The 25,560-nt window shown below is 38.5% G+C and overlaps 1 protein-coding gene across 1 annotated transcript in view; it reads right to left on the minus strand.

Moving 5' to 3' along the window:
- Nucleotides 1–3,121: 3,121 nt before the first annotated feature.
- The window catches only part of polrmt (polymerase (RNA) mitochondrial (DNA directed)), a 36,565-nt gene continuing 14,126 nt past the window's right edge, over nucleotides 3,122–25,560 (minus strand). The window contains exons 9-21 of the mRNA XM_067514622.1: nucleotides 24,043–24,282; nucleotides 22,012–22,797; nucleotides 21,021–21,143; nucleotides 20,560–20,682; nucleotides 19,528–19,707; nucleotides 18,448–18,534; nucleotides 16,589–16,702; nucleotides 10,654–10,706; nucleotides 8,360–8,458; nucleotides 8,102–8,174; nucleotides 6,545–6,636; nucleotides 5,562–5,635; nucleotides 3,122–3,760 (exon numbers count right to left, since the gene is read on the minus strand). Of these exons, the coding sequence (XP_067370723.1) occupies nucleotides 3,711–3,760; nucleotides 5,562–5,635; nucleotides 6,545–6,636; nucleotides 8,102–8,174; nucleotides 8,360–8,458; nucleotides 10,654–10,706; nucleotides 16,589–16,702; nucleotides 18,448–18,534; nucleotides 19,528–19,707; nucleotides 20,560–20,682; nucleotides 21,021–21,143; nucleotides 22,012–22,797; nucleotides 24,043–24,282 (2,094 nt within the window). The 3' untranslated portion in view covers nucleotides 3,122–3,710. The remainder of the gene's footprint in view (nucleotides 3,761–5,561; nucleotides 5,636–6,544; nucleotides 6,637–8,101; nucleotides 8,175–8,359; nucleotides 8,459–10,653; nucleotides 10,707–16,588; nucleotides 16,703–18,447; nucleotides 18,535–19,527; nucleotides 19,708–20,559; nucleotides 20,683–21,020; nucleotides 21,144–22,011; nucleotides 22,798–24,042; nucleotides 24,283–25,560) is intronic.

Genomic DNA, 25,560 nt, shown 5'->3' on the forward strand with positions numbered 1-25,560 from the left:
TGGGATTGCTGGAACTGATCCTGACTGTCAGTAATAGGGGGGTACACCCTGGACAGGTCGCCAGTCTATCTCAAGGACAACACAGAGGGACATACACAGACAGACAAACATTCATACATTGGCACTCACAGGCAATTTAGAGTCAACAATTAACAATGCATGTTTTTGGACTGTGGGAAGAAACAGGCGTAGGCGTAGGAAACCCACACACACAGAGTCACACAGAAAGGCCCTCGCTGGCCGATCATCAAACATCTGAGCTTTAGCAGTGAGGGGGCAGCACTAACTACTCCTCCCCTCTGGTGACCTTGAAAGTTTATCAATGATTCATTCGTGATATGAAATATCATCTTTACTCAAGGTCAACTTGAAGGCTTTCTTTCCTGTACATTCAACTGCATCTCACCGTCTTCAACAGCAGACAAAGTTTGCTCACTTGTCATGGAAGAACGGAGGATTCAGAACAACTCAAGCTCCACTGACAAGCTACTTCAAGTGCACTCTACTGCATTTTCCAGCCTTTGTCAGCAGATGACAACTAAGCAAACTAAGTTTATATATATTGAAAATGTACAAGTATATCAAAAGTGAATTTTAAAATTTATATCTTCACAAGGCTTGCTCACCATATTCACCTGTGTTACATATATTTTATTTGCAACTTAATAAAAATGAATCATTTAATCTAATTAACTTGTTAGAATCCAGTTTTGGTATTATGGTATTGTAATACTACTGCACTGTATTCTCTAGAAATGTGCCAGTGGCGGGGCATAGTACACAACTAAATGGATACAGTAACTCAAAAGCACAATCAGCAGTAGTCACATTAAAAACAAATATCCACTTTAGGCCCGACTGTCTTATATTTAGCACGTCCAGAGGCCTAAAATTGTACTGAAAAAGATTTAAAAACATCAAAGACATACACGTTCACTTAAAAATGGCATTGGAAAGACTGTTTTCATTACATCGGCATATTTGACAGGCATAACAAATGGCTATGTAGGTTCAAAATGTAAAAGAAAACTTGCATAGGATGATTGCGCTGTCAAAGTTATCATCCCATCTCACCTTTGCACAATGTATTTCCTTAATACAAAATTATCATTAACAAGATGTGTTAACCTCTGGAGAGGTCCCGTAATGGAAGCTATCAGACTACTTCCTGCTACAAGCTGTTTTCCATTACTGCAGGTTGAACTGGTGCCGAACTGTTATCTATCAGGAGACATCCTTGGAATCACCCCGGAGAAACTGAGACAGGCCCATCAAGCACCACAGCGACTGCAATTTGCTGTAAGGACATCTTCAATATCCCGTTTACATAGCACCCAAAGTCAACTGTAGTTTTTGGGAGTTTCATCAAAAATACATGTTGAGTGTGTGACCTTATTGCTCTACTATCTGCTCTACCAATTTAGTGCATGTGTTGTAACACCAACATTTTACAGCTAATTCGGAAGTCACAGCTATTGACTGAACAGTCTTCCATTGCCATGGTCTCAAACCTAGGTAATGTACACAAGAACCACTGTTCTTTTAAAGCAGCTGTGTGTCAGAAGCCAAGTTGTGAAATGTAGTACATGTTAAGTATGTGAGATACTGAAAGCACTTTACAGGAAAGAGCTCCGTCCTTCACAAGTGGCCTGAAAGAGACAAGGGGGAAGAGAGACATGCTGGTCTCATGCTGGGAGCACATAAAAGCCTGGTGCAAAATAGAATTGTCCTATCAAATCTGAGTTGGATTTTGTGCTTTGGGGGCCCCCTGGGAAAACCCAGATGTTGAGCCTTCACACTGAACTGGGAGCATTACTCTGTTTTTAAGTGGCTGCACTGCTTAAAGACTAAAAGCAAAAAATGTTTGTCTGTCTAAAGGTGATGAATTCCACGTCCTCGCAAGTTAATGTGCAAGGCCACAAAAAAAAAAAAAACCCCACAATCCTCTATTAAATCACAACATATGCTGTTTTTACACTTCAACTATTGTGCAGATTATACAAACAAAGCATCATGTTCATTAGTAAGCCTTAGAAGTGCTGCTGGGCAGATTGTGTTAACTTTAAATAGAGCTCAGCAAGCATTTTCCCTCATTTCCAGTGATTATGCTGCTGTAGCACATCTGCTGGCTCTATTTATTGCAGAAATTTGGTATGTTCTAATCTAACTCTTAGTGAAAAAGCCAATTACTATAATTCAAGATGTTATTTTCAAAAGGTTGAACTATTCCTTTAATGCTGTACACAAAACCTGAAATCAGCTATAATTGCTATAATATAAACCTGAAAAGAAATCTGATCTCAAAATGTCTTTTATGTTCAGTGTGTGATTATACCTGCAATATTAATATTTGGTTCTCCAACACAGCTCAAAGTAGAATTTATTTGAGGTCAAGTTATTAGATTATGTACTTTCATAATAAAGTCAGCTCAAAGTCATGTCTGGTGTATGTTGCCACGCAAATTATCTGAAGACCTACAGCCTCATCACCATACTGTTTACACCTTCTCCAAGATTATTTCCATTTCATTACATTGTCACTGAGCCAGCTTTGTTTGGCTGAGCCTACATTTGCCTTTGAACATCGATAGCACCTTTTGTCTGAAACTGCTGTAAAATTTCCAGCAATGATCCAATAGCACTTCTGCTATTTTTACTTCAAGATGTGGCACTGGCCCAGAAATATAAGATCTGAGTTGATTAGTAAAGCTTGCAAAACCGTTTGTGTTGCACCTAAAAGGAGGCCTTCATCTTATGATACATAACAGAATTAAAATATGCAGATATAGCTGCATCATTTAAGCACACTAAGAATACCAGCTATTTTTTGATTCTTCGAATAAATAAATCGATTTAAAAAACATATTTATTTTAGGGAAGTTATGAAGTGCTCAGTCACTCTAGTAAGGTAAGAATCAAGAGTACAGTAGGACACAATGAACCATATGACTCATCCCTTCACATTTCCAGATTTTTCTAAGAGTTCTCTTTCCCCATTTCAGTAGATGACGGCTTTCATTTTCTCAAATGTCTTTTTTCAAACTTCAAAAAGTTGATATATTCGAACACTGTCAGGGAGCATCCTACCATCCAGTAAGGGATGGAATCGATGATTAGGTGGAATAGTAGCAGAGCCAGGTCAGTGCTCTATGGAGGTCTTCACAGCACGAACATGTACTTGCACGCACGCACGCACGCACACACACACACACACACACACACACCACCAATCACTGGCAATGACAGTTTGTAAGATTTTTTTTTGCTTAGTCTTATTGAGCAGCAGAAGTGTTTGCTGATTGACGCAGTTCACATGTGATTCCTTCTGAATGGCTCATGAAAACACACACACACACAATATGGTCAAAGCATTCATTATAAGAGGTACTTTTCACTGATTGAAGTGTTAACATTCCCATCTGGTGCTGATTCCGTCATTTTTTGCTTGGATAAGTATTCGCCCTCCCTCCCTTCCATCAGCCCTCAGGTCAGTTCATCGAGGTGGTTCACTCTGTGTGAATGCCTCCCGCAGCTCCAACATATCAAGCAGTTCCAGCCATCCTGTTGACCAGGACGCAGGCAGGGTGTGGCTGGATCAATGCTCTGATGCCTGAGAGAGACAAAGCCGGTTGAAACCCCGGGGGCTGCAGCCTCCCTGCTGTACTCTGTCAATTCGCCTCATCTCTGTCCACTGACTCGTCATTACAGGCTCAGCTAAAGAAATAAGTGGATTCTTTCACCTGCTTGAGATCAAAATCACCTGTAGAGATAAAAGGCACAGCTTAAGGGCAGCTTTAAATCATTGGACAGTAATTTGCAAAGTAAATTACAGTAAAAATCCTACAAATTCTTCTATTTCTGCAAGAACATGACCAAAAACTTAATTTTAACTTAAATCACAAAAATTCAAACAAATGAAACACATGAGATAAACATAACTCTTGATTAAGACAAAATATCTACATCAACAACTCCCCTTTTAAGGTCTTCAGAAATCTCTTTTGCTCAAGCCATGACACAGTTCTACAAACCTGTATTGTCACGATCAGACTTAGATAGTTAAGACTCAGATTTCTCTTCTTTAAATAAGAAAGGGCCTCTCAAATTCACATCTCTCATTCCTTAGATTGAAACAACTGACTCTATTTTAACCTTTAAATGAATTGATAATCTAAAAAATGTTGAGTTGCTTTTGCCACATACAAATATGTGAGACCGGCTCATTTTCCTTATTAAATGAATGAAAAGGTGTAATTTGAAAGGGTTTAAATCACCACTGTAAACAAGCCTTTATGGGTGTATTATGTATATAAAACTTAAAATATATAAAATTAATATTATATTATATTTTATTAATATAAAATTTTCAGTGTGCTTTTTTTTACTTCTCTCTTAAGCTTAGTCTCTTTAGTGAAAGAATGTTATGTCATCGTGGTAACAGACAGACAGGCACTTACTATGATGACATAATGCCCTGCATTGTGCAGCAAAGTAAGGGCACACACTGTACTACAGAAAAGACATGTTTCTTTACCACATTGACAGCTGCCTTGAGTCTTAAAAACTGTCCAGCCTTTGTGGCATCCAAAAAAAAAAAAATTATTAAAATTTCAGCGTTAAAATTTGAAGATAAAGGACATGAGCACACCGAATCACTAACAGGTACATATCAGATTATTCAGTGTCTTCTCCAGTCTCCCGCAGCCAGCCCTATGGTCATAGATGCATCCGATTCATGTGGTGTACTGCTAGATTACCCACAATGAACGTGATTCACCTTAAAAAATGAGTTTGACCCTTCAGTGTGCGGATTAAAATGAGTTTTGGCCCAGATACACACACACACACACACACACACACACACACACACACACACACACACACACACACACACACACACACACACACACACACACCCTGTCAGGAGCACACCTGACTGGTCTCAGACACATAAGCTGATTATGCAGAGGAGGGACACAATTAAAAGTAATCAATTTGTATAACCCAGTTGTCAGTGCCACACAGACAATATGTGTCCAGATGGAGACAAAGTGAGGCATTACATAACATGAAAGCCCCCATACACCTGAGGAGAGTTGGGAGCATCTCCACTGTGGACAACAATAGCCAGATGCTCCTAGTGGCATCAAAAGGGACATGGGAAGCTGGGCCTGCTAGTGGCCAGACAGGCAGATACGAATGCACCACTCATGGCATCAGCTGAAAATTGAAAGTTTTTTCTTTCGGAATGATCTGACAGAATGTGGTGTCTGAGCCTCACAGTCAGCTGCACAACCAAGTGCACATAACAGGACAAATGTAGAAACAACAGGAAAAAATGACCAGTCTGCATCTGTTGTTTTGTTGCTGATTCATGTGCTACAATGTCAAAAAACCAATGACGTCAACCAATTTTAAAACAGGATACCACGTACAGGTCTTTGCAGGAAACCAATTTATTAGCATTTTAGCAGAAACAGTGTATGTTGGTGCTGTCACACAATACTCCAACATGAACAAATGCAGGTGTTTGGGAGCCAGCATGCTGCATACAAACTGACCTGTCTGAGGCACTTTAGCCAGTAGCAGCATCAGCCTCCTGTACTCCTGGTACTTCTTGTTCTTGGTCTCAGTCCTGATGCACATGGGAAGGAAAAAAAAAACTTTTTTGAGTTTCAGCTCTCATCAAAGTGTCTGCTAGTTCTGGGTATTTAAACAGTAGCAGGTTGTTCACTATTCACAACATAAGTTGTTGTTTTTGTTATTAAATATTAAATTACATCCTCCAGAAGTTGCGATTAAGCAAAACCTGCTTGTCTGTATAGGTCTTAACAGAAATTTGAATGTGAGCACAGAGAAAACTTTTTACTGCATTTGCAGTATGTGAAACGGCACAGCAAAGAAACAATAAGCAACAAACAAATGATATTGAAGATAAATATATAATTAGTTCCATATTGTGACAAATAAAAAAAGTAGACATATCTGTGTTGTCTCACATGCCCTTCTGTCTGGTATCTACGGGAATTACTAATACATTTTTGGGGCTCATGGAACATTAATGTGTCTGTGTGTGTGAGAGAGAAAGAAAGGTAGAGAGGATGAGGGCTGCTGTGTAGAGTAAGGTGTAGAAAAGCTGTCCAATTATGCCAAAGAGTGAAAAACACAGTCGGATGATGAGCATAACCTATCCTCAGGAGAAAAGATGAACGAAGAAACTGAGAAAATCATACATCTATATATCATATTTCTACTGTCACAAACAACTCAAGGAAACACTGTCACACCTGAGTGTAACTTTTACTGTGTGTGTATTCTATAAAGATTGCCCTGTGTGGTTTGTTGTGCGACATCAACTTGATTGAAAAACTTTTCAGATAAAATTTTAAAATAAAGTAAAATATTAACATGTAACATGACAATAATTGGACTCTAAATAGACGGTCCTATTAAAAGATGACAGTGGTACTTATTTCTATCATTCGAAAAGTTAAAAACTCAATAGCTGAAAAATACAGGGCTGCGTCTGTGTGTGTAAACTCACGGGAACCCGGTGCAGTATTTCTCTAGCAAGAAGGTGGACAACTCTTGAAGTATTGGCTGGCTGTGCAGGGCGACAAACTGTTCTCGACAGACCTGGCAGGAGGACGAAGAGCAAAGATGGAAGGACATGAGAAGGGTCAAAAGGACAGACAGAAAAGAATGAACCTAGGTCTGTCCCCTATCAGGTGATTTTATACCAAGCTTAAAACAACAATACCCTAAATTATCTCTTCTCAAATAGTGTGTATGTGTGTGCACTATTGAGCCCTGCCCTCGGGCATGGAGAGCAAAGAGAGAAAAGCCCAAATTATTAAAAGCAAAACTATATTTTCACTCACTGCTCTTATAATGTGCTAATAAAATGCTAAGAATCAGTTAGCATTCCTACTCTGAGACACATCATCTGCCTGAACAGTTTTTTACATCTATATGCACTGGTATTCTGTCTTATGTGTAAAATGCTGGCACTGTCAAGCCATGCTTAGGTATTTAACATATAATGATAAAAAAATATTCAATACTTAACAGAATCGAAGCAGTTTTGTTAGTGCCATAAACGTATCGTAAGATCAAGTCCTACAAATATATGGACATTTTCATGATTTAGAAAATCAGAAACCTGCTGAAAATGCAATAAAATTACTCCTCACAATTGTGATAAACTTCTCAATCAGTCTAATTTAGTTTTCTATGCCTCCCATGTGCCCACAGTATCTATTCAATCTAGAATGGCAAACTGTTCAGGGTGTACCCTGCCTCCCAGCCAGTGCATGCTAGAACAGACTTCAGCCTCAGACAGGAGAGAGTTCATAAAACAGACGTGTGAACAAAGGATCAGTTGCCATTAAAACAAGGCTGTGCTTCGTGTGCTTAGGTGTTGAAGATATTTAATACCTCCTACTCTGCTGCTGTGTTCAATTACCTGTGTAATGAGAAAGGCGTGCACTGACACATCAAAAGAATATGAGAGGGGATAAATGTACTAAGAGGAAACTGCTTCATTGCTTGTGACTCCTCTGAGACTGGGTGAAGACATAAATCTGTGACTGTGCTCTGAAACTACATCAACAGAAAATTGGGGCTTTATGGTAATTTGGTCCATTTTATTCTATGCTATGTCTCAGCCTGTGCCTGTTGACAAGCTAGTTCCAGCAGGCAGGGGCAGACGATCTTTTATTCTGCACAACAGGCTCTGTCTGATGATGCTAGTTGCAGCCAATAACCTGAAAATGCACAAAGCAGTGATATACAGTTTGCTTTTACTGACATCACAATGCTGATTCTTCTACTTCAACATAAGCACTAGTGATGCTACACAAATTATTTCTATGGCTGGCATCCAGTGTAAGTGTCAAAACCAGCCCAGTGCTTTCTGTTCCAAAAATAGTCTGAAGAGAAACCAGGATCAGATAGTCTTACTCACATGTACAATGCCACCTTTAGCTTTAGTTCATCAGCAAAAAGAGGATAATTCAAAACCTCGATGATATATGATCAGACACGACAGAAACAGCTGTGAAATGATGGTAAAGATAAGTAGGAGCAAAAAATTTATTACCTTGTTCATGGTGTCCACTGTGAGGGCGTGGGTCCAGAAACAGTCATGAACGGAGACGAATGTCAGACCAGCACTAAAAGAAGAGGAGATGGTAACAATAAAAACAGATAGACCGTGGATTGCAGAACATCATTAAAAGGACAGTTAATGCTAAAATCATAGTGGACATACATAAGCTTACATCATATGGCACAAATCTGAAGTTATAATTAATTACTGCACATTTAAGATAAGTGTGTGCTTCATGTTAATTGATACCTATAGCAGTGCAGAGCAGTCAGCATCATGTGTGTAGAGTCCAGCGAGTGGATGAAGTTTGGCGGGAAGGCATTCTTCTGCTTAACAGTGTCTGGCCTCCTGAGAACAGACAGAAAACCAAAGCACAGCCACAGTAAAACAGAATGTTACAGCCAAGTTATCACACAAGTGCGAAGTGGCCCCAATATGAAGTGTGCTGATAATTCCCTTTGTATTTTGACAAGTTTCCTCTTTGTGCACCAATCAGATAACAGGAGTTTAGATATCAATTAAACTTGAAAAAAGTAGATATAACATGTTAGTGACTGTTTAAGGTATTATTTGGCACATTTGGTTGTTTTCTGACAGAGCCATGATGAGACCATTATGTTAAGCTGACCTAACTGGGTGGCTGTAGCTTTAACCGTAGCACACAGAAGTTTTACATTTTCTAGTCTTACTTTCGACTTGAAAGGACATACAGATACTCTCCAAACTGTCACACTATTGGTCTTATTTTGAAATAATTGACATTTAAGTCGAACCACATAAGATATGTAATTGCAGTACATTAGCAGGAAAAGCACAGGTCAGGTGTAAAAAAAAATATGGAATAGAACAGAATATATAAAAATATTGAGTAGATATAAAATGTTGCTGTTACTGATGATGGACCTGGCAGTAAAAAGAAGCATCCTGCCAATCTGCATCCTCATGTTCCCATTACCATGAGTCTGTGCCATTCAAATCCTCTGGGCTGCCACAGAGCAGAACACTCTTCTAATGGGAATGCAGACAGAGCGGAGAGAGCTTGGGCTAAACTCAAAGCTAACCCCCCCCCCCACAAACACCTGTCAGTCTTGTTTTCCTTCTATGCATTTTATTTTAGGATTGGAAGACTTAGACTTTTATCAGGGGGGTGGGTTTTATTCTGCTGTTTTGTGTTTCCTGGAAATGTACTTTCAAGCACACTGGGCTATTCGCACACAGAAGGCTGCCTCTCTTTTTCCTTTTCCGTTGTCTTACACCTACACAACAAACATGTCACCTTTAAATCCCATAGGCCTGACACACTGGAAAGGAGTGCAGCCTGTACTCCAAGGGTTAGCAACCATTGCTCCCTGAAGTGCACCTGTTCTCCCTATAGAGCTGAGGGTTCACTTCATATCACAAGATACTAAAAGTTTTCAAAAAGCTCAGCATTTAAAAATTTTTCCACCGTAGCTTAGATGCCTGGATACTCGGAATGAGAGGAAAAAGCAGGAAAAAAATAAATGAGGCTTTGACTACTGAATATGTGCCTGTTTTCACCAATTTGCTGACTGAATTTATTAGGTTTTTAGTTACAATAAATGCAATCGTGGATGCTCCCATTTATGTCTCTGTAAAAGATGGATTCTAAAATCAGGCATGTTGATTGAATGTCAGCCTGGGAAACCCTGCTGCTTTGGTGCCCTGACAGCAGATTTCAAGTTTCAAAGGTGACGGCTGTTCTAGGCATCACCTAGTCACTTCTCTGAACTCCAACTTCCTCCATCCCTCCCTCTGCTTTAGTTGGTGGTGTACTATACACGTCCCGCTGAGGAGCACAGCTGTCAGTCTTTGCCATTTGCCTCCAGTGGTCTTTTTCCATCTTCTGTCGACTCTCCATCAGTCTTTCGTTCAGTCACTTTTTGCCCTTTCATTCACTGTTTTCATGGTTTCTCTCTCTGCACTTCTATGACTTCATAGTTTTGTGAAACTGTTCCTTTGTACTGCATTTTAGTGAAATTGTATTATACTTCCTAAATGCAAGTTTTTCTGACGATAATAGTATTTTTACATTTTTGTTTGCTGCATTTCTAATCCTGACACCACCTAAAAATGCAGTTTAAACTACTACAACAGCCATAGCTAAACGTCTTTCAAGTATAACTATAAATGTAATACTATGCTTTTAAACTGTTCTTTATGACAAATGCAAAGTTTGAGTAGACAATTAGTAAAAATGTCCACTGGGGACAGTGTTTTTGTGCAGCTTAAGTGCTTGAAAATGACAGCTAATTGCCTCAGGAGAGTTTTCTACTTTCATTCACCTATAAAAGCTAAACAGTAAATTGCCAAATGGTCTAAAGCTACAATTTGAAAAATGTGACTACAAACTCACAAACTTAATGACAATACAAGACAATAAGTATAATTTCTCTGTCCTTGGTCCAGACACAAGAATACCTGGTAATATTTCAGGCTACAATGTCAACCAGCGCCATCAGAGGATACATCTGCTGTGGGTAACAGAAAGTGGAGGGTCAGATGTTATCTGAAGGAGGACTTACTCTTTGGCATCATGGGTGATCTGGAGGTTGATGTGTTGCATGGTACTCTTCAGCTACAGACAAAGACAAAAAATGAGAGATTTGATAATTACATTTCCATCGGGATAATCATGGTAGTAACTTTATTTGTTACCCTTATGTGTTGAGTAAGATTGCACATGAGAATGAGTAACAAGATCTTAAAGACTCTAGCAGAGCAGAGCAGAGCTCGCATTCAGTTTTACTTTTGTTGGCATCAGTTATTTTAAAGCAGCTCTAAAGCACAGATATTATTTCACCTCTGACTATCTGCGGAGGCTAACATGGCACCAGGTCCATTATCTGAGAAGTTTTACAAGCATGACTACATGTACACAAAGACAGTATCAGCCCTCATGCCTGATACTGGTATCAGCATTAGGACATCCCTAGTACTTACACTTGCGCAAGGGAAGTGATAAAGTTAGTCCATGATGATAAAGCTTCACCATGCACACTGCCAGGGCACTGAGCTAATACATCAGTTTGACCTCTGTTGTTTTTGTCATACCATAACGTTTTTTGCACAATTTCTACGACCAACACCAAAGCTGTTACGAAGTGTTTTTTATTAGAGAGGAGACATGGCACTCTTATCTCCTAACACTGATTGGTCTACTCACTCACAGCATCTGCAGCAGGCCAGTCTTTCCCTGAACTCTGGAACAGTGCTGGGGGCTAACAAAAAGCAACCATCAGGAAGAAGAGATGACCGGCAGCAGGCAGCCTACTCTTCATAAATGCATTAGACTTTCCCTTGCATTCATTTTACATTAATGTTTTCTTTTTTTCATAAATGGAAATTATTTAAATTGCAGTGGCTTCAGCAAGTATCCCCACCCCTTTAAGTTTATCACATTTTGTTCTAATGAGAAATGTTATTTTTTCATGTTATATTTCATGTTATATTATTTTTTCCGAAGGTCTCATTCATCACAGACTCACACTCTGTCACTTGTAGAAAAACATGTCTTCAAGCCAAAGTTGGATCTGCAAAGTACTAAATTAAAGATCGACTTTAGTAAAAGACAGATTTCAGGTGCTGAGTCTTAATAAATGGTTTAGCACTGATTATCATTATCAAATTATTTAAAACATGCAACTAATAACTGTACAATACATACCAGCTTTGTAAGAAACAAAAAGATTAACTTAGTATTGCAGTTGCACATATAAATGAAGTGACAGATATAACGGTAATAAATGAATTAAAGTATATTAAAATGAATTTCAAATGATGACAGAATGACTAGAAACACCTAAAATGCAGTAGTAGCATATTTTGGTTGGTTTCTGCCATGGCTTTTATCGCATCATCAATGCTCAAGAAGGAATCCGGGGGGTTCAATCATTCCCCACTTAGCATCTTTCTGTCTTACTGGATCAGTTTGATAAGGATAAAAAAGAGGGTACGACAAAAAAAGGGCAAGCATGGAAAGAAACAGAGGTTAACTTTAATGTCAGAAACAGACTGGCGAACTGTAAATGAGGTCACAACTGTACTCTGGACTCCTGTTCAGCATTACACATATATGCATTTTCTGTGTACAAGGTCTGATTCAAACCCTGAAGCCCTGATGAATGAGACTTTGGTCAACACAGCTGTTTGCCTGTGGAGAACAGGCTCCTGTGGTTTAAAATCAGCTGGGAGATGCAGTACAGATGGTCATGAATACAACAGCGATTGGTAAAAACTAACAAGAGGGGAATTCCCATTCATCAAATAGTGGTTAATAACACGTGTAGGTGGAACTACACCTCACACACCTCCTATCTCTGTTACTGTGGCTCACCTGATACTCTACTTTGTATTCTCCACCCTAAAGGCAGATGAAGACAGGTGCAGACTTATAGTCTCTCTCTCTCAAACACAGACACACACACACACACACACACACACACACACACACACACCCCTTGAGTATTGCCACACTTCCACTGACCTTTTCAAGACCTTCTTTCCAACAAACTTTCTTTTTCTACCTCTTGGGGGTGTCCTTGAAACTCAAACAGAATTAATTTTTTTAGCCCCAAAATGCCACAAGATTCTGCAAGATCAACGAAACATCATGCTACTCCCGGGAACGGCTCCCTTCTGTTCTGAGGGAAAAGGAGGCATGGAAGGCATCACAGCGACATTTAGAGATACATGGTTTCCCCCAGAATTAGAATAAAAGAGCAGAATCATTCTGACTTTACAAGACTTCCTCCAAATCTGCTGTAATCTTGCTCCTATACAAAAAAAGGTAAAAATGTAGCTCTGGAAATAGAAACAGAAGTTCTTAAAATTCATGGGTTGAGGCATGGCTTGGTTCTTTAAACCTTATCAGGTTCCATGGGGGTCATGTGGAAGACACACAACAACAGGAAAAAACTATTTGAAATGTTACTACTGTACAGTTTTTAGGAACTGTACAGAAATTATGTATAATGCTCAACCGTTCTGCGTAATCACCAATTCCCTCAAGAGTTAACACTCTCCACTTAGAGGACACCAAATGACAAGATTTTAGTCACACTCTAAACTCATAAATTCATTCAAATCCAGCTGGCATCTCCCTTGTGTCACTATTCACATTGTGTGAGCTTTTACTGTAAACTCGCCTGGGAGGGGGAATACAAAATAAACAAGGAATCTGAGCCAGAGTGACCTCTGATCTGATTAGCATCTCCAAATCCTGTTAGGCATCCTTCTTGATTTATGTTTGTGCTCTCATTTATTCACTTCCCATCATCCATGGAAAATACTTGATTACACAGGTCGGAACGTGCAGTCTCTGTTTACACTCCAAAAAGAACTAACAACCAAAAACCTAAAGACACACATTAGCTCAAACACTCCAGTCTGATAGGATGCTACTGTAGCCTCTTTCCCTGATTTATCGGTTTTCTTACTGTGCGAGTCTAATTACTAATGACTCTCAAAACCACAGTGGCCTTGGATTTAAGAGGCAGAGAGGAGATTGAATTTAATCCAGCTACACAGGGAAAAGGTGACCTTTCTGCAAGTTAGTTTCATTTTTGTTGCCCAGTGATGCAACTGGATTAGAGAATTATTTTAGGGGATGAAGTTTTCTGCGAACGATAAAATAAACCTCATTTATTCATGAGGACATCTCTGCAGTCATTCATTTATTAAACTTTAGGTTTAAAAAACGCACAGGTTAATCAGCTACCTTGTCCCTGCAGGACATTTAAGGAAGGAGATCAAAACAAGGGAATGAGCCCTACTACATCCACAGAGAGAGAGAGATGCATCCTCAGGGGACCCACCATCTGTCACGCTCCCTCTCTTGCACCTGATTATGAGGTGTCACTGCCCTCTAAGCCAACCTTCTGCTTGATATCATACTAAAATTGCAGGCAGCATGCTGGGCCTGCCTATGAGTTAGCCCAATGCCTGTGTCCTGGCATATGTTTGACCCCTCCTTTCACTTAGTTAATGAGCTTAAGACTGTTAGAGGTCAGAATGTTTTATATAATCACACAAATACAAGCTCTTTTCTTTCTACATACATACAAAAGCATGTAATCTGCAGACGTCCTGGCACACAGTTATGTTATCTCCAAGTCATGCTACTGTCAGGATCTCCATAGTGACAGAAAAGTATAGTGATGTTGTTGAGCTCCATTAAACCTCGGCCTCTCACAGTAATCACAACACATTCAGCGCACACATCAGTGGTGCACTACTAAAACCCCAATTCAAAAAAAGATGGGAACATGTGTAAAACATAAATAGAAACAGAATGCAAACATTTGCATAAACAACATATGAGATGTTGAAAATCATTTCATGGAAAACATGAGTGTATTTTGAGTTTGATGGCAGCAACATATCGAAGTTGGAACAGTTGGCAACAACAGGCTGTAAAAATAATTGCTGCAAATCAAAAACAAATGGAAGCGCATTTGATAACTAATTAGGTTAATTGGCTACAGGTCAGTACCATGACTGGGGATTAAAGGAACATTTCAGAGACAATTTTCTCTCAAATTTAAAGATGGTCAGAGGTTTACAGATCTATGACAAACCTGCATCTAGAAAGTGTAGAACAATTTCAGGAAAATCTTCCTCAATGTAAAATTGCACAGACTTTGATGATGCCACCATCTACAGTTTATAGTATCATCAAAAGATCCAGAGGATCTGTGTGTGCAAAGGACAAGGTTAAAGGTCAAAAGTGGATGCCAGTGACCTTTGCGCCCTCAGGCAGCACTGCAATAAAAACAGACATGATTCTACTGGACATCACTGCATGGGCTCAGGAACACAACCGGAAATTACTGTCTGTAAACACAGTTCTTTATACATTCCACAAATGTAAGTTGAACCTGCATCATGCCAAGAAGAAGCCATATGTGAACACAATCCAGAAACGCTGCCACATTTTCCGGGCCAAAGCTCATTTAAAGTGGTCTGTTCTGTGGGAAACTATTCTGTGAAATGACCTAATATTTTCCATGAAATGGTAAAATGTCTCAGTTTTAACATCTGATATGTTGTTTATGTTCTATTATGAATAAAATATGGTTTGATTACATTTGCAAATCATTGCATTCTGTTTTTATTTAGCTTTGAAACATCGTCCCAACTTTTTTGGAATTTGGGTATTACAACAAATCTATTGAAACTTGGAAAGTGTAGCTGGGACATTCCACAAGTAAAGCATCCAGTATTTGATAGGCTGGGTGTCCTGGAAATAATAAATATGAATAATTATTTTAAAAAGCTGCATTTTCTGTGAAGCTGAAGTAAGTAGAAAAAATGATGGGAGAGTAAATTAAAAGAGCAGACAATTAGATAAAAAATTAAACATTTTACCTAATATTTTTACCTAATATCTATTTTTATATTTTACCTAAAAATTCCTTATAGGTTGTGGACATACCACAAAATATCTCAAAAACTTAATTTTTGTTTTTAAGAGTGCTTTTTAGTTAACTATCAGCTATAAACAAACTCTCATCACATCCCATATATGCTATCCAAGACATTGTGAACCAATCAAACTGGCAGTAATGAGTGGAGCAACATTTGAGGGCTGTCTGTGTGAGAACAGCAGCTTGTTCTCAGTGAATAACAACACTGAACTGAAGCAAGATTCATAACCTATTATAAGCTGAAACAATAAGGGCAGTCAATGTTCTTTGTGATCTCCTAATTGTGTGTAAATACTCAGTCGGCTTGTGTGTGCACTTGTCTATTTTATGCCCACAGCCCACCAGCTGCTCTACTTTATCAGCTTTATCAGAAATTCCATCAAAGCCCAATAAAATGTAATGAGTGTAATTGTGAGTGCGATTATAATGAAAGCGATGATCTGGAGCAATTTATTACCTCATGAAAAAGATGGATCATCTTACACATATTATATAACAGTGTTAGTCTACTACACACATATATATATTATTTGTCACTGTATCATAAGAGACTTCAATAAGTAGTACTTTAATTTGTGCTTATGTGAATCTGTAAGTTCAAAGAGTATGTACTTTGAAAAGGTCAGTAGGTGGAATATTATGAATCATGTAAAAGTTAAGACAAAGAAGAGGAAGACTACTAATAGGTGAAGATACAGAACACCAGAAAGGTCAGCTTATGAATTTCGAATATTCAGAAATATATAGACAATAGTGTAATTGGCTAAGCTGTTTATCACAGTGTACAGAAACCAGGTTGGGGAGAGGTGTGGTGAGTATGAAACTAACAGGAAAGCCCTACCTCTACTGGCATTAATTCTGATGCAAACTGTACTGGTTAAAAAATATAGAAATAGCACAAATACTAAGACTACTTTTTTTCCAAACAATCCATCCTACACACAGAAAGACACAGACAAATAATATCACTTCTTTTTTTTTTTACACTTACAGACATCGCTCATTGCCTAACTCACATGGTTTTGAAACTTACCACTTGGTTGCGTGTGCGGTGGTAAGGCTGAATGATGGGTAAACCCAGGGGTGTCACCCACTCCACGGTGTGTCCAGACTTGGAGATGAGCCTGGCACTCTCCGTTAGCCAATCCTGCAATGAACAGATTCCAGGAGAGGTAAAGTGAGGACACCCACAGGACTGAGGGGCATACTAAGAAAATATTCAAAGCACTTCTCTAATCTAGAGAGTGAAGACCTGCCTATTTGTTGTGCTTTGTGTGCATTTATGTGAACATTAGAAGCAATTATGTTAAAATTTGGGTCCAAATCAAACAATTGTTTGATGAAGTTTCAGTTGGTTCAAGGAGTTAGTAAATTGGGTTTTAAAAACAGTATGGTGCATTTGGGACAACAAGAAAAAATAGGAACTTCTCTTTCCATAATATCAATACATGACACACACATTTAGTTATGCTGCTCTGCTTTAATGAGCTGCAGAAAACTGTTGCAAACTTGCTGAGGAACAGGTGAGAAGTTGTTGCTTACTCTAAAAATTGCTGGTGCAACAGTGCTGTTTGCATAAGTGTCTGGCACAGTGTGAGTCTAAGAATGATAGTCCACAAGTGGGTCCACTCTCTCTCTTGCTCGCACACACAGACTTGTAGAAATGATAAATACTGTAAGTCCTAGCAACTCCCTGCCCAAAGCTGCTCCATTCATCATCCCCTTCTTCTGTATATTCCCTGTGCAATGAAGATAGCATGAAAGCAAAGTAATGGGAATGAAAGATTAACTAACGAGACAACTTGCGAGATTGACTGATCACTCAATAGACTGAAAAAAGGCAGAGAAAGAGAGAGAGAGAGAGAGAGAGGGAATAAGAGAAAGAGGTCAAAGAGTCGACAGAGTCTAGATGAAAGGAATGACAGAACTGAATAAATGGGAAATCGACACAGAATGTAGGAGAGGTCAGGGATGACAGCACCGGGGATTGATCGGCTGCCTCTCTCTCACTCATCCTTCCACTCACCACTGTCAAGAGGATGTGACCTATTTAAACGCAGCAGGTGCACACACAAACACATATGGGAGCATCAGGTCGGCACTAAGGTACAACAGGAAAGGAATTTTTCATGTCAGACCGGGCTGTCCCTGAACATTGCCCAAAGGAGACACACAGACCATAAGTGGGTGGTGTTGCTATTAGCTTGCCAGACTCCTTTTTGCCTGTGGAGATAATTTACTATCGCCAACCAGGTGCACATCCTAAATCTATAAATGGAATGTATGAGATGAATGAATGCCATTGCCAAAGTAATAGTAAAGTAAACCAGTCATTCATTAAAATAAAAATGACATCCTATATGCAGAGGTAGGTCAGTAGTCAGAAAAGCGAGAAAATGCTTTATTTTACAGACCTGCGAGTGCATAATGACTCCTTGGTAAAAAAAATAAGTTTAAAGGGAAAAAGAAGGCAGTTTAGCATTAATATACAATGACAAAATCCTTTCAGTTTCAGTCATTTACTAAGCAATCATGTCGTTGAATTTAGTTAATATGTGACATTTGATTTCTTTGGATAATCAGTTCCACAGTGAAGTAAAGATATGGCCATGAGTGGAATTATTGTTCATATGAAGCATGATGAACTGTATTTTTGCCTGCAGACAAATTTCATATTCCTGACCACTCCTGACAAATTTCATATTCCTGCGTGTTTAGCTGACATGCTGTGAACTGCCTGAGAGACAAAAGAACTCACATCAGTTATTTTTTTAGTTGCTTTCACTTACTTACGAAAAAGAAGTGGAAATAAAAATTTAATAAGACTTGCTTAAAAAATTAGTAGGAATGCATTGGATGAAATAAGTGAATTTGGTTTTATACTGAACTCACCTGGATCTCTCTGGTTCCTGTAAACATCTCTTTCAATCCATTGAACACCAGTCGTACCAGGTAATGGGATGCATCCCATACATACTCCTGGAAAAACATTGCATAATTATGCTTGTGTTTTTACATACATACAGATTTTACTTTCTTGCTTCACTGCATTTCTACATTACATTACATTGCAATTAAGTGTATTTTTTTGCTTTTAGAAAACAAATGTAAATGTGATAAAGAAAATTGCAATACAGACTGGGGATGGTATACTTCTCCCATCATTATGGTGATATGATCTCATCCTCATCCGCCCATTCCTCCACTGTAATGGAAGTTACACTTCCCCTCAACATTTAGTGACTTTATTTAGCACAATCATTTGGTGTTAAGATAGTAGAGACACTGGCAGCACCATGGTGCTGGTCCCATTTATGCCAACACTGAGATTGACTTACTCTTGTAAGGAATTCTAGCTATTTGACAGATAAGACAGTGTTGTAAGATGATTAAATGTATCCATTCTCTTCCAATCAAGTCATTTCACAGAATGGGTTTGCCCATCAATGAACTGTTTATGTCAAAGCGCAATGGTTTAAACTAAAAATAGATCCAGAGTGGTTGTGCAGAGGATATCAAATTGATCTACTGTTCTATTGCATTCTTAGCCTCCCAATAATGATACAATAATCCAATATTTTATTTCACTGTAATATGATAATACATTATTTAGCTTCACTAAAATAACCTCTGTTTCTGCTCCATGCAAATCACTTGGAGACATTGGGGTGGGCATCTTTGTGGATGCACAGTCACTTGGGCTGATATTGTATGAAACCAACTATGTGATAAGTGCACTCAAAGCAACAGCAGGATGAACCTCAGTAAAGAAAACCTTGTACTTTATAAAAAGCCCATCTACCGTTGGCTCAATGTTTGTGAGAATGTATAGCCTGAGAAGAAGGTGTAACAACAGCCCTATTTACAGTAGATTCCTTGGTAAGAGGCCACTGTGTCCTTCCACACTGATACCACGCTAAAAATAAAGCACTACACTGTAAAAGGGAACCTCCTCACCCACCACCACAGTACCTTGGGGAAATCATCAATCTCTTTCAGTCTTTTCTCTATCTGCAGGCGACCCCCGTAGCGTGTGACCCCATACACCACAGTCATCACGGTCTGTTTGACCACCTTCCTGCTGATAAAGCCCTCGAGGACCTGGGCAATCTTCAGACCGGTCTGTGCATCCCGAGCTCGGAAATCCTCCACCTAAAACACATGTACATGTTGTCTGCCATAGTTTCCTGAAACTTTTCTAGCTCTGTCTAATCAGTTCTCTCTCAGTTCTAATCCCAAAGACATTCCCAATACTTTCACATAAGACAAAGAAAAGCAGGAAATCTAGAAGGGCCATTTGTAATAAATTGATTAACAGATTATAAAAACAGGTAATTATTTTCTGTTGATCCATTACCAGAGGATTGTTTCACCTCTAATTGCACAAGTTTTTTTTATTGTACAGTTTGTCCTTTTGTGTAACAGGCTATATTTATTAAGGTTGATTGCTATTTTATAAGCCTGATATACTATACAGTATCATGTAACAATAACTGCAATGCCCAGAGGTACAAAATACTAGTCACAGTGTACTGTAGCAAACTGCACTCTAATATTAGTCACCTTTCCCAGCTCACTGATGACTTCACAATAAAGTTCAAACTTTAAGTCTCTGCAGTTGAAAGGTTTCAACTTTTTCCCTCAGAACGTTCTAAGATGTCAGTATATCACAATTAACTTCAATCTGTTTCTCCCTGAAAATAAGCTGGGTCCTTTGATAGCATTGTGTGAACAAATGGCCTTTGAGGCTGTCTCCTGTCACTGCACTTTGAGGAAGGGCATGAGAAACTAAGCACTTTTAAATGCTAGACCTAAAGTGAAACTTAAAATATACTCTCAATACTGAGTCTGTCACTCAACATAGGAGGAGTCATCAGAATATTTAAAGCTGAGCAACTGCAAGAGGTTTTGTAGCCACAGTCAGACACAATTCCATTACATTCTTTATATGGTTCAAAGAAGAGTAACAAAAAAGCAAAACAAAAACAGCCCAGTGGTGCTGACCTGCTGTGCCACTACACTGTACACATCTTGGGGCACATCACAGGGCATGAGGTTGACTGATGTGGCACCAATCACATCTCTGCCTAAAGCAGCGTAGTGCTGGAGACCGTTACAGGAGCCGTCCTGGAGGAGAGGTGGAATAGAATGAGAGCAAAGAATATTTGGTGAGGATGAATAGGAAGAGAACAGAAGGAGAGAAAGAACTGAAGATATCAGGGTAAATGAGACATAGAACAGATGATTCAAAGACAACACAAGTGATAAAGAACCATAGAAAATGAAAAGACCTAATAATCTGTTCTAGTCATATTTGTGGACCTTGTTTAACCTGAGTGAACAAAATTTTATTTAACACATTTTTTGATTTTAATTTCATTATCGTATTAAAAAAACAGAACATGCATCTCAAATTGCAATGTAATTCTGTAAACACAACCAGTCTTTCACGTGTTTAATGGTACCTGGTGAATAGGAAAATGAGAGATGAACTGTGTTGGATCAGGAGATCTCATTGCGTTGGCTATTTCCATGCAACAGGACAGAGCCTGCCAAGGCTCATCAGCATTCATCCACCACTTTCTGCCCTGAGGAAGACAAAGACAAGCACTTGGCACATTATCCTGCATACATAAACACTGCTGAAAAAAAATATTTGTTTTGACAGATATTCAGATATTGCCTCAATTAAAGTGACTATTGACAGAGAGATAGAGAAGGGGTTTGGCTATTGTGAGGGAAATTTCAAAATCTAGGTAACACTGTTTCACTGTTTTCACACTTCTTACAGACCCAGTATCAAACTTGCTTACACCAGTGCTTCCTCACCTTTTGCTCCCCAGCAAGACATCATGTCTCTGGCCACACAAAGAAGTGTGTTAGGTAGATATCAACTATAAAACTACCTACACCTGAACATTTGCTTCCCAGAAGGGGGCCCACGGGAACCAGCACAAATCATCAATCTCAAGGAATTACAAGACAATGAAGACAAAAGGACAAAGTAACATGAACTTGTTAATTAAGACTCCTGACCACATTGTATGAAGGTTGATTTGCATTGACTCATCCCTTTGTTCTTTGTGTGAACCCAGCTGTTGAGTTGTATGTATAAAAGGCTGAACAACCTACACATCTTGGTCAATCAGATTGGCCCACTCTAGAGTGTAGCTCTGTTCTGCTCTGAAAGTTTCTCTATTTTGCTGGTTAAATTCACCATTATCATTCACTTGTAAGTTGCCTTTTTGCCTCCTAACTTGCCTTACAATTTTTGCCACGATAGCTATAAGCTGCCATTTCAGATATAAAAAACTAGATGCGTCTTTGAAATCTTAAAGAGATGAGCATGTGTGCTTCAAAGTGCCAGATATTTATACATCACCAGAAAAGGCATTTGAAACTATGATTGTATGGTTTGTCATAAATGACCAGCAAAGTCACTTCAAATAGACTAACATTTAGAGGGTTGTTGGCAGAGTCCAATATGTCATCCATGATAGTGTTGGCATACTCCAGTCTTCCCTGTAGGGAGCTCCTCTTTTTTAATCCTGTCAAATTGACCAAATGGATCTTTAGCCAGTCCAAGCCCTTGGGACCGAGGGGCTTTCCCTCTGCAAACAAAAGTATGGCCCGAGTCACATCGCTTCCCAAATGATTAAAGTATGGGGGGCAGGGGTAGGTACGACCCCGGAAGTCCATGTTGTGAGGGAACCAGAAAATCTCATCCCGCATGTGGTTGGCTATGGAGAGTTTATAGAGAGCATCCATACGTAGGCTGTGCATCTCACTGTACTGCTTTTTGGCATTAATCACTTCTCTCTTCATGTGGGCCTTCTCAGAAGCAGTGTAAGTGGGATCTTGGGGGTTGAAGTAGGGTATTTTTGGGGCCTCTGACAGAGGAGGAGGGATGTCTAGCCTTTCACTGCCCCGATCATTGAATATTGAGACAATAAAATCCAACAAGGGTTTGTTGATCTTCCAGGCACAGTTGCCCAGCTGGTTGAGAGAGTCCATGACTGCGTGGAGGTTCTGGCATTTCTCCAACAACTCTTCGTGTTGGGTGGCCCCATCCAGTGAGCGCATAAGCTTGGTTGGGGTCAGCAGGTACGATCCAAACTTGACAGAAGTCCATGGCACAGGAGGGCACAGCATTGGCATCACGTAGGAGTCAAAGGTGAGCTTGGTTTCCATGGTTTCCTGCAGCATCTGTGTCAGGATGGGATGGGGCTTGATGAAGCCAACCTATTGTGAAATCCAATGGGAGAACAGAAAATAGACATTTACATTATTTATCTTTTAAAGTACTATATAAACTACTTATAAACAAGACAAATACAAATCATATTTCCAGAAGTTGGGACATTGGGTAAAATTTAAATTAAAAGTTTTTTTTAATATTTGCTCATTTAAAATTTTATGCCAGTCAATGTTATTATATTTGTAATATTTTTGTGGAGTTTTGCTTTTTATTTATTTTTTTCTTACTTCAAGCTTTACTTTTGTTTAGTTTTATTTTATTTTTGTTCTGGTTCCAGACCAAGTTTGTTAGTTTGAGTTATTTTATTCTAAATATTTTAATTTTATTTCAGATTAAAAAAATATATATATTATATATATTCATTGTAATGTTTGTAAGTAGAGCCTCGCACCAAGTGAAGTGCTACAAGGACTAATTGAAACAGTCTCACTTATTTTCCCAGTTACGTCTTCTTTTTCTTTTTTAATCTAAAATATTTTTAACAGTCATTTTTATTTAGTTTTGGTTGGCTTTGAAACAAGACACATTCATTGCAGTTGCATGTTTTATGTATGGTAAATTTTGTTACATTTTAATTTTTAATATATTTTTATGTTTTTTTTTCAGTTTATAATATTATAACTTTTATGTCACCAAAATGTCTCAAAAAAGTTTAACTCTGATACAAAGATTACAGTAGATAGTAGACCTAAAATCAGAAAGGCAATTTAAACCTTAACTGAATATAAAGCCAAATATCCAGGCTAATCACATGTTTCCACAGGTATGATTCCCTCTAGAACCGATACCTGTAAATACTAGATTGCTGAAGATACTTAGGTAGACAGCTGCAGCTTGTTGACCAAGGTGCCGCTTGGTGGCAGGCCTTCTGTATCCCAACCCGATGGTTACATTTTTTGGTTATTGTTCTAAGACTTACAATTATAAGGAAGACAACAGCTGCTCACCTTGCCAATTCACACAGAGTGCAAGTGGTTTTACAATTCATGGTCCTCTGAGCTTTACACTGGATATAAGGGTGTTCAAGTTTTATTTGACATTAGAGATGATAGTCTCTAAGAATCTTGGATTTGAGGAGATCCCTTTAACTCTAATCCTTGACTATTTTTCCACATAAATCTTTTTTTTAACTGAGTTCATATTCAGAAATCTTTTTACCAGGTTATCAAGCCCTGTTGCTACTGATTCCAGAGTAAGCATTTCCTGTGATATCTGCACATCCACTATACCTGTCGGGTGCTATGAAAAGTGTACATGTGGTAAAGGATGGGAATGAACTTCCTCTCGTAGTTTTTGTTCAGGATGTCGCTATTAATTTTGAGATTTTTGACCATCATATCCACCAGGAAAGTCCCCAGCTCCAGAGTTACAGTGTTTGGCCAGGTTGTTTCACCGCCTTGGAGTGTGGGTCCTGAACTATGTTGTGCCTCCAAATTACACCACTGCTCCCTAGGAAGGATGTTATACACCTAGAGGTGACAAGAAAAGATGATGGCTTCAACAACTTTTCGCAAATTATAGGATTTTGATTATAATAATAAATATATTCCAAAGAGACCGCAAGTCTGACCACAATAAGCTATAAGTCTTTGAATATGTTGAAAGCAGCATGTCAGCATCTTAAAAAAAAAAAAAGCAATAACTTTCACATTTTCTTTTGCAACTTATAAACCATGATGAATGCTGTAGACGTCTAGATAAATTTCATCCAAAACACCAAAGTAAATGAATCTTAAAGAACACAGGTGTAATAACATTGTTTGGGGTTTTTAATGCAATCTGATGTGCATCTGAAGTGCAAACCTATTCTAAGAAAAAATTGCATGGACATAAACTCTTGCAGTGAATAAAGCTGCATAAGGTTCTCAACACATAAGCAATTAACTACAAAAGAATTCCTTTAGACTTGACTTATTATTTTTTTTATTTAAGGGTGTGATGATAGTAAGCTTGGCTTAAAATGAAAAGCAGTTTGGATAAATATTTATGGTGTTTAAAACTGAAGCATGAAAATGTTAAGTTGTGTAAAGTTCAACTTCACAAAATAGCTGTTCAGGCTGTTTGGGGTCATAACAATACAAAACACCATATATGGGCATAAGTTTAACTACAAAGGCTCTATGTAAAATAACTTACATAAAGCAAATGCTTTAACTAATGTTTGGTCTAACTAGCTACTGGAGTATAATGAGCTCTCTCTCATTGTAGTCTTGATGACATTTGCGTTTTTTCCCCAGTGTAGGAGGACCATCTAAACACTGCTGGAACACTGAGGCAGTAATACTGGCTGTAAAACTCTACTGAGGAAACACAGTCCTTCTTTTTACTTACAAATAGAACAAGGTTGCAATGTTTTTTTATTCTATACAGAGTTTCAATATGGTGGCTCACAGAGCTCAATGCGCTGCATTTTTTAAATTGCTGCAAAAAAAAGAAAAAACAAAAACCAAATACAAAAATTTTTGTATTTTAGTGTTTTTTCTAAATGTTGCACCTGTGTTGTCAAATTCTTGTTGTCAAATTTAACAACAGCATTTATAGCCTTTTGTTTTCACATTTAACAAGAGCAGTAGCAATGAATGTAATGTCCTTCTCACTTATTATGATGTCAAGCAGTCTTGTTATTTCCTAATTTGGTTTAAAAAAATTTTTTTTTTAAACATTTAAACTTTGAATGGTTAATTCAATACGACAAAATCAAGAAAATAGTCTTCTGTTGTTTGGATCTAAAAGGCATGCAAAGAAAG

This window comes from Channa argus, chromosome 8 (genome assembly GCF_033026475.1).
Source record: "Channa argus isolate prfri chromosome 8, Channa argus male v1.0, whole genome shotgun sequence".
Taxonomy (NCBI): Eukaryota; Metazoa; Chordata; class Actinopteri; order Anabantiformes; family Channidae; genus Channa; species Channa argus.